Genomic DNA, 17,321 nt, shown 5'->3' with positions numbered 1-17,321 from the left:
CAGAATAGGAAGAGGGCTCCCAGCAGAAGGAACAGCAGGTGCCAAGGCCTGGAGGTGGGACAGAGCACGGAGAAGCGTGGCGTGCAGTTAGAAGCTGGAGGCTGAGGACAGGTAGAAGATACGATGACACGGGAAGGGGAGGTGCAGGCCAAGGGGCAGTGCCGACATCCCAGGTCCAAGCTCAGAAACAGAAACGCAAGGCACACATGGGAAGTAGGCATGGGGTGTGCGAACACCCACATACATGCACGCACGCACACACTCACTGAGGTCAGGAAGGCCACCCAGCAACGTTTTGTTAATAATAGACACCCCAGCAAAGGAGACAGGACACATAGCGCAGCCTTTCACTCTTTACTTTACATACTTACTACATTTTTTACGATGATTACACATCTTGTTAATGTTTTATTTTGAGATCACCGTCGACTCGCATGCACTTGTAAGGAATAAGACAGAGAGATCCTGTATGCCCGTCACCCAGTTTCCCCCAATAAAAACAGCTTGTATAACTATTGTACGGTATCATAACCAGAAAATTGGCATCTGATGCTTAGTATCTTTATATTTTAAAAATACAGACAAAAACGTTATGAAGGCTGAGTCTCCACTCAAGGAAAGGTTGGGCTTTAACTGTCCATGTGACACTGGACCAGAACACTGTTTCATTTATGACAAGCATGGGGCTAATCCTGTGATTAACCTTAACCGATGAGAATCGGGCAAGGTCTTGGCCGCTGGTGTTTTATCCATGAGTGTCCCATCTCTAATGATGTGGCTCATTATAGCCTCATCAAATAAGGCCACTGAAAGTCACCGTCGGTCAAGGGACAAGTGGCTGTTACCATGGCAGACAGAACAGAGCAGGGAGCCCCTGCAAACTCACTTTTGATGTGTGACACGGTGGTGGCATTTTCTGCATCTGTTATACAGATCGCACGGTCCACGTCCAAGGCTGAGACCACGTATTTGCCATCAGGAGAAAGCTTACAGGAGGCTATGAAGGTTTCATGATTGATCTTCCACTGAATAGGGCAACAATCAAAGGGTGGTTTGCCCTCTAGCCCTGCAGTCCAGTAGAACTTTCTGTGATGACAGAAATGTTCCATCTATGCACCACCCAATACATTAATTAGTCTCTGGGCCACATGCGGCCATTGAGTACTTGCAACGGGCTAGTGCAAATAAGGAACTGAATTTTAAATTTGGGTTGGCTTTAAGTAATTAATTTCATTAATAAATGTAATTAATGAATCTGTGTGCGGGACAGATGGACAAGGATAGGGAGAGCATCTAGTGGGACTGGCCGCAAGGTTCTCATAATGGCCAACTTTCCTCCTACTCAATTGGGTAAACAAGTGTTTATTAAGTGTCTGCCCTGTGACTCCCACCAGGGACAGGACACCACAGCCCAGCCCCTCAGGCTACTTACAAACCCCCAGGAGAGGCTGGCACCAAACCTCAAGAAGGGGATGATAGCCGCTCAACATTCAAGGAAAGGAGGGTCTCTCTGTATGTTACAAATTATGGTATTGCCACTTAAAATATGCTCACAAATTCTTCGACAGTCCTGCCTCTGGAAGGTAGAGACTAATTCCCCACCTCTTGACCATGGGCTGGACTTGGTGACTAGCTTCTAATGAACAGAATATGGCAGAAGTGATAGTGTGTGACTAGGCCATAAAAGAACCATGGCTTCCTCCTTGATCTTTCTTGGATCACATACTCTGGGGGAGCGAACTGTCATGTCCTGAGAATGGTCAAGCCTCCCTATGGGGGAGAGCAACTGAGGGCTCCTGACCAAAGCCATGTGAGGGTGCCATCTTGGAAGTGGAGCCTTCAGCCCCAGTTGAGCCTTCAGGTGACTGTAACCCCAGGTGACATGTGAACTGTGACCTTGTAAGAAACTTGAACCAGAACTGCCCAGCTAAGCTGCTCCTAGATTTCTATCAGAAACTGGGAGATAATAAGTGCTTGTTGTTTCAACCTGTTAAGTTTTGGGCTAATTTGTCAAGCAGTGGTGGATAACTAATTCAGCTCTCTAGTTGGCAAGGGGCATGGATCACTGGTGCAAGAAAAATAAATCAAAGCACGAAAAAGATGTTTGAAGAAGAAAAAGAAAAGCATCTCAAATAGAAAAACTGGCTGGAGACAAGAGCAGGAAATGTACAAGAGAAGAAACAAACATTTGGTATAAACGCTCAAAGTCAGGAGCAATCAACGCTAGTCTCATTTTCCCACCGACTAAAGTGGCTAAAATTTTTTAAAAATCATGCTGTCTGGCCTGTGAGATAGTGAGCACTCCCCTGGTGCCTCAGAGAGGAGTTGGCATGGATGTCCAGAGGATAATTTTTAAAAGACCATCTTTCTATACCAAATTAGCAATAAAATTCAGCTCTATTTCCTTGAAAATATTGGATCGTGCATATGAAAAATTACACTCAAAGTTTCCTCATCATAGTACCACTTATGATAGAGAAAAGTAAAAACAGCCTTAATGTCCTTTTACCAGGGAATAGCGCCATAGAGCCTGACTTACCCATACCATGGAATCCACGCATCCATGAAAAAAGGATGACGTCCAAGTGTACTTACCCACCATTTATTTTTGAGTGAAAAAAAAAAAAGTCAAGATCCAGAAAGTACACACAGAATGATGCTACGTTGTTAACAGAACGTACTCACCCGTGCTCATTGGAAATGTGTGCAGACATAGGAAAAGAGGTGCCAAGATATTAACTACAATCTCTGGGGTGTTTACGGTGACTATAAATTGATCTTTGCACTAAGAAGAAAAGAGGAGGAAAGGGGAGGCGATAAGGAGCTCCCTGGGGAGCCCCCTCGGCAGGGACGGTGCTGCTGGGGCACAGGACAGAGAGGGAGGGAGTCTCAGGCTGGTTTGGATGGATGGATGGTGGCCCCTCCAAGCTCGGGAGAGGACCCTCCCCAGAACACTCATGTTTTGACCGCAGGGCCTTTGTCCCATGGCCTCAGCTCGACTTCCTGCCCCATCAAATCCCAACACCCCCGCAGGGGAGAGTCTTTTCCTGCGCAGTTCCCTCAGCCTGGGGTGCCATGCTCCTCTCTCTACCACTCCCCCTGCTCAGTATCCAAACCCTTCCCATCCTTCCAGCAAAAGCCCTCCTCTGCCTGCCCCAAGGAGCTTTCCTTCCCCGATGCTCCCCCTCCATCACCTGGTGTCCCTGAGAAAATTCTCCTTTTCTGAAAGACTGGTTTCCCTTCCCACCCCAGGCCCCCTCAGCCGGCACCCACCCCCCCAGCATGCCCAGTCAAGAGCCAGGGCTGCTGCACTGGGCAGGCCACACTCACCAGCAGCTTGCCTGTCTCAAGGTCCCAAGCCCTCACCGCTTTGTCATAGGACGCTGTGATAATTCTGCCAAGAAAATGACCCAGACGGTTATGGCTATGCGTTCTATGGGGGGGAAAACCCAGAAAGTTCTTCAGAGAAAATGTCTGTAACTTAGGATCAAGATTGCAAGTAATATCCGAATCTTTCTCACGATGCTCCCTGAGCCCCCTCCCGGAGCCTCCCTGGAAGCAGACGGAACCTCACGGCAAGGCGCCACCGCACGCTCTTCCTGAGTCCCTCTGCCACCCAGACACGTCCTTCCATCTTCAAGGCACGAACGGGACTGTTTCTTCTCTTCTGTGAATGACGGTCTTCTTCTGAGGGGATACCTACCACTCACACGCACCAACCCTTTCCTTCTCTGCTCACGGGTCTGTTTTTTTACGGGAGCACTTTGACAGCTCGCTTTGTTCTGAAACGTTTTCTTGTGCATTTAGTAAAATAACATAAATGTACCTTTGTCCATACTAATATACATGGACCTCTCTCCCATTGCATGTTTCTGTGGCAATCCGTGTCCCCCATGGAAGATAAATTCCCACGCGAGTTTTTACCAGCTTTGTAGCTGCTGCTTGGGGTACAAGCAAATCTATTTTAAAGCAAAACCCTTGGGGCGCCTGGGGGGCTCAGTCAGTTAAGCCTCTGCCTTCAGCTCGGTCGTGATCCCAGGGTCCTGGGATTCAGTCCCGCATGGGGCTCCTTGCTCAGAGGGGAGCCTGCCTCTCCCTCTGCCTCTCCCCTGCTTGTGTGTACTCTCTCTCTGTCTCTCTCTGACAAATAAATAAATAAAATCTTAAAAAAAAAAAAAAGCAAAGCCCCTTGTGTTTTAAAGGCCCATCTCATGTGCATGTGAGGGGCTTCAGCAAATGCCTCCCAGAGGCTCTGGGGGCACGTGGCTGCCTCCTAGCTGGGCTGCACCCCTGTGTCCTGGGCCTCCATTTCCCCTGTGAGATGCCCCCTGGGACTCAGTCCCCGTGGCCCCTTGTAGCTTCAGCCGGGCCATGGGTGTGAGCACAGAAAAGCATCTCCATGAAGGAAAGGCAGACTGGCTTTGTCTGAGCCACGACACATGCTGTCTTTTCAGCGCTTTACATTTTCAAAGAGTTGCCACAGCCCCTTGACTCTTAAAGCAAAACGTGGGAACCGTGGGGACATAGATGGGAGAAGGGTAGCGTAGTTGCCAAGAGAACAGAAAAGCGTCCCTGGCGGGCTGCACACTGGCCTGCCTCCTCGCTCCTCCTGCCCGGCGCCAGACGAAGGAAAGGTCACCTTCTGCTGTCAGCTGTCACGCTGCACTCTAAAACAGGAGCTTTGGGCCCGTGCTCAAAATCCCGAATGACCAAGCCATCCACAGCATCCTCAAATCAACAGGAGAGAGGGAGAGAGAAGTCACTGCACCACTGGCGGAAGCCGTGCCCTGAGCTCGCCAGCAGCCCTGAGCTTGTCCACAACGGCGAAGTGTGACAACCCCTGGTCCTGCACCCCGCGCCCCGCTCCAATGGGCAAAAGAACTTTCCAGCCCCCCCCGAGTAGCAAGGGTGCCCTGCCCCCCCACAACGTCCCTGGAGACCCACACCCGCTCCCCTGCACAGGGACCAGACCCAAACAGGCCCCTGTGGGGGCAGAGCCGCAGACAAGTTCCTCCGTCTCTCCTGGCCAAAGGGGCTTGGCAGAATCTCACAAGACCTCCAAGAACTTGTGAAAAGTTCGCACCCTTTGACCCAGCAATGCCACTCCGAGGGGTCTCTCCTAATCGAAGTGTGGTCAAAGACTTGTGCCGAAAAAGATTCATCAGGGGTCAGAGGGGACGGCGGGCATGCTGGCACCAGGCACCTCAGGGGAGCGGTTAAAACAAATCCCAGCACGCCGGCCAAGGTTAGCATGCTGGCGGTTGATGACTGGAGAGCACGATGAGCTCGACGCCAGACAATAACTCGAGAGCATGAAGAGAAGAAAACAGGGTGCCAAAGTGAAACTGCCGTTGTGGCAGAGGTGAAATATTCTCAGCTAGAAACGTACCAAGAGCTTTTCAGGATAAGCTGCGGTGGAAAGTCCCCTTGAAAAACGGGTTACTGGTAAGACAATGAATTTCTAGAAAGGTCTTGGGTTGCTGGGTGAAAATACGGAACACGGGAGCTTCTGGCCTGACCAGGGCAGGCCTGGGACAGTACTACCTGGGACAGAGCCCACTTTGCATTAAGGGCCTAAGTCGAGGGACACCTGGGTGGCTCAGTCAGTTAAGTGTCTGCCTTCGGCTCAAGTCCTAATTCCAGCATCCTGGGATCAAGTCCCGTGTAGGACTGCTTCTCCCTCTGCCTGCCACTCCCCCTGCTTGTGCACTCGCTCTCTCTGACAAATAAATAAATAAAATTTTTAAAAAAAAGGACCTCAAGTTGTGCTGGGGGGCAAAGAACCCTCTGTCAGGGGTCCCCAAGACCACCCCAGGCTCGGTGATTCTCCAGGACCCCCACAGGACCCTGCAGATAGTCAGACTCACAGCTAAGATTTATTACAGCAAAGGACACAAAGCAAAATCAGCAAAGGGGAAGGAGCCTAGGGTGGAGTCCGGAGGAGACAGGCGCAAGCTTCCAAGAGTGTCTCCCAGTGAGTCACACGGGACACACCTACTTCCTCCAGCAACCAGTTGTGATAACACGCGTGACCTGTCGTCTATGGGGGAGATGGGCCTGAGCCTTGGGGCCCAGGGTTTTTGGGGGGATTCTCTAGCATACACCAAAATCCAGACTCCCAGAAGGAAAGCAGGTGCTCAGCATGAACCACGTGGCTTATGCCAACAGTCTGGGTACACTGAGCCCTCCTTATCACTTAGCGGATTGCAGGACACCATGGCCCAGTCCAGCGCCCAGATGCCGGCCACGGCCAGCCTCGCAGCGGTCTCACACCTGCTAGGTGAACCTTTTCTGCACAGACCCAGGCCCTCAACCCCTACTCCGTAAGACTTGAAACAGTGGGATCGTGTTTGGGGAACCCACAAGGCCCTAAAAAGAGGCAGGAAGGGACAACATGAATCCAAAGAGGAACTCACCAGGACAGGACACATCCAAGCTGCAAGCCTGGACTCACAAGTCTACTGGCTTGGGAGGAAAGAACCGGTCCAGGCAGCCTGTGTGTGATCCACCCTCCCTGGCTGGTGCGTGGCTATAGCACAAACTTGGAACTAAGAAAACAATCACTGTGGGGCCTGGGACTGCGGTCGGCACAGGGCCGGGGGCCGACTAAGGGCAGCCCTGAAATGGACCAGCCTCGGGGGCGGGGGCGGGGGCGGGGGCGGGAGCGGGGGCGGGGGCGGGCCATGTGCAGCTTCGGCATTCAATAGTGACACCTACTGGTCAGGAGGAGGAACAGCACCCATAGACCGGCAGCCTTCTTGAACAGTTGCACTGTTGTGAAGAGAATCCTTCCGCAAGAGGTAAATGGCAAACAAGCCAGATTTTGTTAGTGAATTCCAGAGACAGTGGAAATGGCTCTGTTTTGTATTGAATGTTTCTTTTTTTAATTTTTAGTATTTTATTTATTTGAGAGAGAGCGAGAGATAGAGCATGAGCAGGGGAGAGAGGGAGAAGCAGGCTCCCCACTGAGCAGGGCACCCGTCGCAGGGCTCCATCCCAGGACGCTGGGATCATGACCTCAGTCGAAGGCAGATGCTTAACCAACTGAGCCTCCCAGGCGCCCCTTGAATGTTTCTTGAAATAAATAAGGGAAGGATAGCTCCCTCTTCACCTGGCATTTGGAGGCAGGAAATCCTCTGTAGACTCAGATAATTGACTCAGATAATTCAAGGACGGGGCACTGGTCAGACTTTAAGTGAAGGAGAAAGAGGGGCTCCAAATAAAGAGTTGGAAAAAATAGGGAAATGTGACAATACCCACACCCCAAGTTTATCACGGTTATATAAACAGCGTTTCTTTATGGTCTCAGTTTTGTAAACATGGTTATATGTGTGTGAACAAGAAAAAAATAAACTTATATTTCAACATTTTCACAACACTTAACTCGAGGGTTGTGAAGTGATGGCTCTTGTTTCTTCTCTGTGCCATGAGAAAAACCACCATAGTTGCTATTTCTTAGTGACTGGAAAGAGGCATGCCAATGTATTAGAGTGATATTGGGTGCAGGATTAAGAATGATATTTTTTTCTGGGGCACCTCGGTGGCTCAGCCACTGAAGTGTTTGGCTCTTGGTTTTGGCTCAGGTCATGATCTCAGAGTCCTGGGATCAAGCCCCACATCAGGCTCTGTGCTCAGTTTGGAGTCTGCTTGAGATTCTCTCTCTCTCTCCCTCTGCCACTCCCTCCACTGTCACTCTCAAAAAAAAAAAAAAAGAGAGAGAGAGAGAGAGAGAGAGAGAGAATGATTTTTTCCCCCAGCTTCTTCATACATGTATGGACTTTGCAAACTATTCACAATGGTCCACAATGAGGGTGAAGGGAGCTTCCAAAAGATTAAATCAGATGCTTGGGTTCTGGGTGGGGCCCAAGAGGAGGGATAGGAGATGGGAGGTGACAGGAGTGGGGAAAGGAGAGAGAAGCAAGAGGACAGTTTGGCCAAGATACCGTGACAGGAGAAGGCAGTGTGCAGGGCAATGGCTGAGTCATCTACCCAGGGAGTGCTCAGGAATGGCAGCTGCACTGGGGCAGAGAGAGCCACAGGAGGAGCCAGCCAAAGGGCAAAGGTGGGGAAAAGAGAACCAGGAGGAGGATAGAAGACTTCTTGGAGGAGGTGTCAATGGGGCCAGCCAAGGCAGACAACTGGCGACTCTGGCAGGGGCTGGGGGTGGGGGCAAGGAGGGACCTGGAGAAATCGGCAGAAGCAGGCAAGTCCATGAGCAAGGCTGGTATGGGGACACTTGGACAGGCCAAAATGACTGCAACCTGGATACAGTGGCATGGACTAGGCAGCTATTCTACTGTGGGGAGCCAGGGACATCTCAGTGGATGGCCTCTAATCTTGGGACAACAAGAGGAAACAGGCGGATTTCCCCTTTTAGAGACAAGAGCCTTTTGGCTCAAACAGACAGAGACCCCTGCCTGTCCCTCCGTTGGTTCAAAAGGTGAGAAGAATGTGGGGAGGATCTGAGCTGGCCAAGCAGGCTGCACACTTGGAAGCTGCTCCCCCCCAGGTGGTGACAACCCACAGAGCCCCCTCACCCTTGGCTTCTCAGTCACCCCAGAGCGTTGGGAAAGGTTTTAAGGCTCTCAGAGGAACCAGAAGTTTTCCCAGAAGGAGCTCATGAGCCGCAGCAGAGGTCGGGAGCGGATGCCTGTTGGGGGCAGGCCTAGGCCAGGCAGAACCCAGGGTAGCCCAGCATGCAGCTGGACCTGGAGAGTTTCAGGGAGGTCCAGGAGGTCATGTGACCACCCAGGGTCACACAGCTGAACCACTTGGACCATCCCCAAACCCTTCTGCTTAGTCTGCCTGGCCTTGGTACCCACTAAGGACACAGAAGGTGACCTCTGTGGTCATCTGGAGGGTGAGGAGCTATCCTTCACCTGATTACCCAAACCAGAACCCAGGAACCAGCCCAGATTCCTTTCTATCCCCTTCTGCCCCTGAAGCCAGAGGAGATGGCAAAACTCAGAATGGACTGCTGTCCCCCATGGGCCCAGCTCCAGCCACACAGTCATCTGTGGCCTGGACCCTGATGGCCACTGACATCCCCCACCCCGCTCCCTCATCACCCCCTTCTAACTGACCAGCAATGCCCCCAGAAAGGCCTTCCAGAGTCTGCTGGCTATGCCCAGAGGCTTGGGAAGAGTTCTCGGTGGTCACGTCTCTGCAACATCTGACCGTCACACACCCCTGTTCCTTGTGCCCCCGCTTCCTGCACCTTGGGGCACTGAGCCATGCTCAAGTCTGCCTCTCCCAACCACCCCTCATGGACAGGTCCCGACCCTGGCACTTTTCTGTCCTCTGTGACCACCTAGGCCTGGCCATACCATCTCTGTGGAAGGAAGTGAATTTTCCAAATGAGAAGGAGACCGAAAGAGAGGCCACAGTTTAGAGATCCCAGGTAAGCCCCAGGCACAGTGGGAACTGTCCAACAGTAGGTGTGGGATGGGCCCACAGTGGTCCCCGCCAGTGGTCCCCATCCCCCACGCCTACTGTTTCCAAATCAACAGGCTGCCAGCAACCACACTAAACTCATCTCTCTCCAGGGGCTCGACACTAGGCTTCAACCCTCACTTGGCTTCTCCTTTTGCATTTCGCTCGGAAAGTTCTCTCCAAGTCTTTGGGATCTTTGGGCATCTGGGAACTCAGTACTGGGGAACTCTCCATAAGATGTGGCACAAGCTTCTATCTCCTCCTGGGACGTTCTCATCCCACCTACACCAGGCCACCTACCCACAACTTCAGAGAGCAGTCATAGGAACCACTGAGGAGCTTTGTGTCATCCACACAGAAGTTACACGAGCTCACAAGGTCCTCATGTCCCGTCAGAACTTTAAACGGGATCTGAAAAAAGTAAAGAGATTGAATGAGTTCAGCAAGTTACAAAATACAAGATTAATATCAAAAACTCAATTGTTTTTCTATACACTTGCAATGAACAAATTGGAAAAAAATTTTTTTAAATTTCCATTTATAAAGGCATCAAAATAGGAATACATTTAACAATGACCAAAAGAAAAGTGTTAAACTTGTACTCTGAAAATCACAGAACATTGTTGGAAGAAATTTTAGAAGACCCAAAGACATGGGAAAGCAGCCCATATTCATGGATTAGCTATTAGCTTACTATTGTTAAGATGAAAATACCTTCCAAAATGATGTACAGATTCAACAGTATCCCCTCAAAATCCCAGCTGACTTCCTTTCCAAAATCGACAAGCTGATCCTAAAATTTACATGGATGCTCAAGGAAAGCAAAATAGCCAAAACAATAGTGAAAAAGATCAAAGGTGGAGTACTCACAAATCCCAATTTCCAAACTCACCACATACAAAAAGTGACCGTAATCAAGACACTGGAGTTACAGGCCTAAGAACAGACATAGAGATCGATGGAACAGAACTGAGAATCCAGAAATAAGCCCTCGTATTTTAGGTCAATTGCTTCCTTAATTAACAAGGGTGCCAAGTAATTAAAAATGGAGAGATTAGTCTTTTCAGTAGATCATGCTGAGACAAATAAAACCCACCTGCAAAAGAATGAGGTTGGACCATTGCCTCACGCCATCTACAAAGATTAACTCAGGATGGATCAAGGATCTCAATGTGAGAACTAAAACCACAAGGCTCTTAGAAGAACACATAATTATAAGTCTTCCGGAGCTCGTGTCAGGCAGTGGTTCCTTAGCTCCGACACCACACGCACAGGTGGTGGCGGCAACAATGTGACACTGGGCATTATCAAAATTAAAAATCAGGAGGGTGAAAAAACAACCCACACAATGGAAGAAAACTTTTGGAAATCGTGTATCAGATGACAGACTTGTATCTAGACTATATAAAGAATGCTCAAAACTCAACAATAAAAAAAAGAAACAACCCAATTTTAAAATAGGCAAAACATCTGAATAGGCATTTCTCCAAAGAAGAAACAACACACTTTTTTTTTTTTTTAAGTAGGCTCCATGTCCAGCATAGAGCCCAATGCAGGGGTTGAACTCACGACCTGAGATCAAGACCTGAGCTGAGATCAAGAGTCAAACACTTAACTGACTGAGCCACCCAGGAGCCCCTAAACAACACAGTTCTAAATAACACATGGGTCAAAGAAGAAATCTCAGGAGAAGTTTTTAAATACTTTGAACCTAACAAAATTAAAATATGACATCAAAATTTGTGGGACGCAGTGAAGGAAGTGCTTAGATGGATATTTATAACATTGAATGCATATATAAAAAAGAAGAAGGATCTAAAATCAATCATCTGAACCTCCACTTTAGGCAAATGGAAAAAGAAGAGCAAATTAAATCCAAAGTATGCAGAAGAAAAGAAAGAATGAGAATTAGAGCATAAACCAATGAAAATTGAAAGCAGGAAATTGACAGAGAAAATCAATGAACCCCAAAACTGTTCTTTATAAAAGATCAATAAAGGGATGCCTGGGTGTCTCAGTTGGTTAAGCATCTGCCTTCAGCTCAGGTCATGATCTCAGGGTCCTGGGATTGGGCTCTGGGTTGGGCTTCCGGCTCAGCTGGGAGTTTGCCTCTCCCTCTCCCTTTGTCCCTCCCCACCCCACTCATGCCCTCACTGTCTCAAATAAATAAATTCTTTTATTTATTTTTTTTTTTAAAGATTTTATTTATTTGACAGAGACAGCCAGCGAGAGAGGGAACACAAGCAGGGGGAGTGGGAGAGGAAGAAGCAGGCTCCCAGCGGAGGAGCCTGATGTGGGACTCGATCCCAGACCGCCGGGATCACGCCCTGAGCTGAAGGCAGATGCTTAACCACTGTGCCACCCAGGCGCCCCTAAATAAATTCTTTTAAAAAATCACTAAAATGGATAAGCCTTTAGCCAGGCTGACTAAGAAAAAAAGAGATAAGACAATACTAATAACAGAAGTGAAAGATATATTCTATGAACATTAAAAAGATAATCAAGGAGGGGCACCTGGGTAGCTCAGTCCATTAAGCATCTGCCTTTGGCTCAGGTCATGATCCCAAAGTCCCAGGATCGAGCCCCACATCGGGCTGCCTGCTCAGCAGGGAATCTGCTTCTCCCTCTGCCCTTCATCCTGCTTGTGCTCTCTCTCTCTCTCTCTCTCAAATAAATAAATAAAATCTTTTTAAAAAGATAATCAAGGAATACTATGAATAACTCTATTTCCACAAATTTAATCACATGAAATGAAATGGACTAATTTCAAATTTGAAATGAAAAGGACTAATTCCTTGAAAGACACAATTTGGCAAAAGTCACACAAGAAAAATTAGACAATCTGAATAGGTGTTTATGTAATAAAGAAATTGAAATAGTAACTAATTACCTTCCAAAACAAAAAGCTCCAGGCCCAGATGGGTTCACTGGTGAATTCTACCAAACCTTTGAGGAAAAAATTATACCAATTCTCTACGATCTCTCTTAGGATATAGAAGCAGAGGGAATACTTCCTAACTCATTCTGCGAGGCTAGCATTATCTTAATACCAAAACCAGATAATGGCATTATAAGAAAAGAAAACTACAAACCAATGTCTCTCATGAACATAGATGTAAAAATCCTCAACAAATATTAGCAAATTAAATCTAACAATGTATAGCAAGAATTATACATCATCACCAAGTGGGATTTATCCCAGGTATGCAAGGCTATCTCAATATTTAAAAATCAATTAATATAATTCATCACATTAGTAAGCTAAAAAAGAAAAATCACATGACTATATAAATAGGTGCAGAAAAAGCATTTAACAAAATCCAATAGCGATTTATGATATAAACTCTCAGCAAATTAGAAATAGAGGGGAACTTCTCAGCTTGCCAAAGACTACAAAAAGCCTACAGTTAACATCATACTTAATGATGAGAAGCTCAGTCTTTCCACTAAGATCAGGTACGAGGCAAAGACTTCCCCTCTCACCACTCCTTTTCAACATTGTACTGGAACTTCCAGCTTACACAATAAGACAAGAAAAGGAAATAAGAGGTATTAGATTGGGAAGGAAGAAACAAACCTGTCTTAATGCACAGATGACATTAGCACCTATGTAGAAAATCGAAAAGAACCGACAAAAACTCCTGGAACTAACAGCAGTTTTGGCAAGACTCCAGAATCCAAGGTTAATATAAAATACAAAAACCAATCACTTTTTGCTATGCCAGAAATGAACAAGAGGAATTTTTTTAAAGATTTTATTTATTTATTTGAGAGAAAGAGAGGGAGCACAAGCAGGGGGAGGGGCATAGAGAGAAGCAGATTCCCCAATGAGCAGGGATCCCGATGCTGGACTAGATCCCAGGACCCTGGGATCATGACCTGAGCCAAAGGCACACACTTAACCAACTGATCCACCCAGGTGCCCAAAACATGTGGGATTTTAAATTAAAAACAGTATTATTTACATATACACCCCCCAAAATTAAATATTTAGGCATATATCTAACAAAATATGTACAAGAGATATAGGAAGAAAATTACAAAACTCTGATAAACAAAATCAAAGAACTAAGTAAACGGAGATATATTCCATGTTCATGGATAAGAAGACTCAGTAGTGTCAAGATATCAGTCCTTCCCAACGTGGTCTGTGGATTCAATGCAATCCCAATCAGAATCCCAGCAAGTTATTTTGCAGGTATTGACAAAGTGATTACGAAGTTTATACGGAGAGGCAAAAGATCCAGGAGAAGAACAAAGTACTGACACCACACAACTTCAAGACTTACTATAAAGATACAGTGATCAAGACGGTGTAGTATTAGTGAAAGAATAGAGAAATAGATCAATGGAACAGAATGGAAAGCCCAGAAATAGATCCACATAAATAAAATCCAGCTGCTCTTTGATAAAGGAGCAAAGTCGATACGATGGAGAAATGATAGTCTTTCAACAAATGGCGCTGGAACAATTGGACATCCACATGCAAAAAACTAAACATCCACCTTACATCCTTCACAAAAACTCAAAATGGATCACAGACCTAAACGTAAAACGCAAGTTTTAAAAACTCCTAGATAATAACATAGAAGATCGAGGTGATCTTGGGTCTGGCAATGACTCCTTAGATACAATGCCAAAGCCACAATCCACAGAAGTAACAACTGATGAGCTGCACTTCATAAAAATTTAAAACTTCCGCTCTGTGAAAGACAATGTCAAGAGAATGAGAGACAAACCACAGACTGGGAGAAAACATTTGCAAGAGACACATATGAAAAAGGATTACCACCCCAAATTATCAAAGCTTAATAAGAAAATAAACAACCCAATTAAAAAATGACCCAAAGACCTTAACAGAAACACCTCACCAAAAAAAGATATATAGGTGGCAAATAAGTGTGTGAAAAGATGTTCCACATCATTTGTCATCACGGGTTTGCAAATTAAAACAATAAGATACCACTACACACGTATTTCATGGCCAAAATGGGGAACACTGTCAATACCAAATGCTGGCAAACATGTGGAGAAACAGGAACTCTCATTCGTTGCTGGGGATGCAAAATCGTACAGGTACCTTTGAAGACGGTTTGACAATGTCTCATAAAACTAAACATACTCTTGGGGCGCCTGGGTGGTGCGGTCGTTAAGTGTCTGCCTTCAGCTCAGGGTGTGATCCCAGCGTTCTGGGATCGAGCCCCACATCAGGCTCCTCCGCTGGGAGCCTGCTTCTTCCTCTCCCACTCCCCCTGCTTGTGTTCCCTCTCTTGCTGCCTCTCTCTCTCTGTCAAATAAATAAATAAAATCTTTAAAATAAATAAATAAACATCTCTTCCAAAAAAAAACTAAACATACTCTTAACATAGAATCTAGCAATCATACTCCTTGGTATTTATCTAAAGGAGTTTAAAACTTATGTCCACGCAAAAACCTGCACACGGATGTCTTTACAACTTTATCCATAATTGCCAGAACTTGGAAGTAACCTTGAAAAACCTGAAGGTGTCCTTCGGTAGGTGAATGGATAAATAAACTACGGTAATCCAAATAATGGGATATTTTTCAGTGTTAAAAATAAACGAGCTACCAAGCCATGAAAAAGACACACAAGACATGAAAAAAACATTCAGGAAACTTAAACTCACATTACTAATGAAAGGAGATACTAATGAAAGGAATCTTCCCTTTCATTAGTAGATTCAGTACATTCATTGGTAGATTTCAGATTACTAATGAAATAGCTAGTGAAAGAAGCCAGTGTAAAAAGACCACATACTGTATGCATCCAGCATTCTGGAAACGGTAAAGACAGTCAAGAGATCAGTGGCTCCCAGGGGCTGGGAGGTTTGGAGAGAGAACAGGCAGAGCACAGAGGATTTTTAGGCCAGTGCAACAACTCTATGAGAACATAATGACTGTACACGTCAGTATACACTTGTCCAAACCCATACAACGTACGACACCCCAAGGGAAAATGTAACGTAAACTGTGGACTTTGGGTATCATTGTAGGATCATCAATTGTTCTAAATATTTCATTTGGTGGAGCGTGTTGATAATGAGGCCTTGTGTGTGTGGAGGTAGGGGATATGCAAGAACTCTCTCCATCTTCTGCTCAGCTTTGCTGTGAACTGAAAACTGCTCTAAAGAACAAAGTCTATTTGTGATACATATAATGTATTTATTATACACATATGTATCTACTTTAAATCAATGAAGTACTCGTACATCCTGCAACATGGACGAACCTCGAAAACATTATACTAAGGAAAAGAAGCCGGTCACAAAAGCCCACAGGCTGTTTGATTCTCTTTCTAGGAAAGGTCCAGAACAAGTGACTTTATAGAGACAGAGAGTCAATCAGTAGTTGGCTGGAGTTGGGAGGTTGGCTTGCGGAGAAATGGGCACTGACTGACTGCTTGTGAGTATGGGGCTTCTTTTCCGGACGATGAAATTTACAGTGATGTGACCCTGGTTGCAGAACTCTGCGAATATGCTAAAACCCCACTTCATATGGGTGAATTGTATGCTGTGTGAATTACGTCTCAATAAAGCAATATTTTTAAAAGGGAGGGGGGATAGAAGGAGCAAGTCTGAAATGGTCCACTGCCCACCCCCCACGGCGTGCAGGGGATGTGTGTCGGGCGGGGGTGTGTGCTGGGGATGTGGTGATGGGAGGTGGGGAGTGTGAAGGAACTCGAGGGAATGCGGGTCGCGGCAACCAGGGTCTGGGGCTCTGCCGCCCGGGTGTGCGAAGATGCAGGGACTCTGGATGGGGAGACCAGGGTAGAGTGAGGCGGGCTCAGCAGTAGGTGCAGGGGTGAGGGGAGGCGCGGGTACTGGGGTTGCAGGGAGCATAGGGGTGTGGGAACTCGAGGAAGGAAGCATTCTACGCCTCCAGGGAGCACGGAGGTGGGACAGGGACTTGGCCGCCAGGGGTCGCGGCGTGCAGGCGTGGAGACGCACTGGGCCACCAGGGGAGGTAGGCAAGCCCGGCTGGCGGCGGCCCCAGGCGTCCAGCGGCCTTGGAGAACCAGCCTCCTCCCTGGGACGCGACTCCTTCTGTCGTGGGTGCCCGGGTTCCTGGCCCCCGGGCGGCTGCCCCCCAGCTCCCCATTCTGCAGCTGCCTCGATCTCCAGGCCAAACTCCGCGGTCATCGTTCTCTCATGGCAAAACCGGAGTTTCATTATGGGCCAACAGACCAGCAGGAACGGGGGGCATCCCTCAACTCCATCATCCTTTCTGGGGACCCCCGTTCCGAGTTTTTTTTCTGGGCATAGTACTTTTGGGGTTCATTAGGGAAAGGGACCCGAGGCGCTGCCGAGAGACGTTCCAAATACACCGAGACATATTTGGAGGCACTAACAAAAACGGCATATAGAGGACATTCCAATTTTTGTAAGCCCCTCCCCCCAATCAGTTCTTTTTTATATAGGTAGCCTTCCTTCACGTGATCAACAAACAGGTTATAGCCTCGTCGGGCCTTGATCTAGGCGCTGCAGGGCCGACGGGAACCGAGGGGCAAAGACCCCAAGCGGGGAGCAAGCGTCCGGCGCGCGTGGGCCGCGGCAGGGGCTGAACAGGCTCCTGTCCCCGCGGGCCCGGGGAGGTGGCGCGGCCGTGCAACAGCCAGCACGCGGGGCCGGCCCATGGCCACAGACGCATGCACCCTGGACCGCGGGGCACCCTTGGGGCGGGAGCGGGGGGAGCGTACAGGCCTGGATGTCCGCAGGTCACAGGGGAGGGGGACAACAGGGAGATGAGCCCTTTGCGAAATGGCCTGGAAAGTCATGGTCAGATCTCTGGACTTCATCTTAAAGGCGCCAGGAAGCCACGGGGTCGGAAGCGGGGGGGGGGGGGGGGGGGGGGGGGGGGGGGGGGGGGGG

General features: G+C 47.9%; 1 protein-coding gene across 1 annotated transcript in view; it reads right to left on the bottom strand.

The window, feature by feature from the left end:
* WDR88 (WD repeat domain 88) overlaps positions 1-17,321 on the bottom strand; it is a 41,067-nt gene that overhangs the window by 21,041 nt on the left and 2,705 nt on the right. Inside the window, exons 2-5 of the mRNA XM_040633706.1 lie at positions 9,733-9,843; positions 4,640-4,728; positions 3,331-3,394; positions 887-1,025 (exon numbers count right to left, since the gene is read on the bottom strand). Of these exons, the coding sequence (XP_040489640.1) occupies positions 887-1,025; positions 3,331-3,394; positions 4,640-4,728; positions 9,733-9,843 (403 nt within the window). The remainder of the gene's footprint in view (positions 1-886; positions 1,026-3,330; positions 3,395-4,639; positions 4,729-9,732; positions 9,844-17,321) is intronic.

Source organism: Ursus maritimus, unplaced genomic scaffold (assembly GCF_017311325.1).
Source record: "Ursus maritimus isolate PB19 unplaced genomic scaffold, ASM1731132v1 scaffold_19, whole genome shotgun sequence".
NCBI lineage: Eukaryota > Metazoa > Chordata > Mammalia > Carnivora > Ursidae > Ursus > Ursus maritimus.
This window is presented reverse-complemented; position numbering and strand designations above follow the sequence as displayed.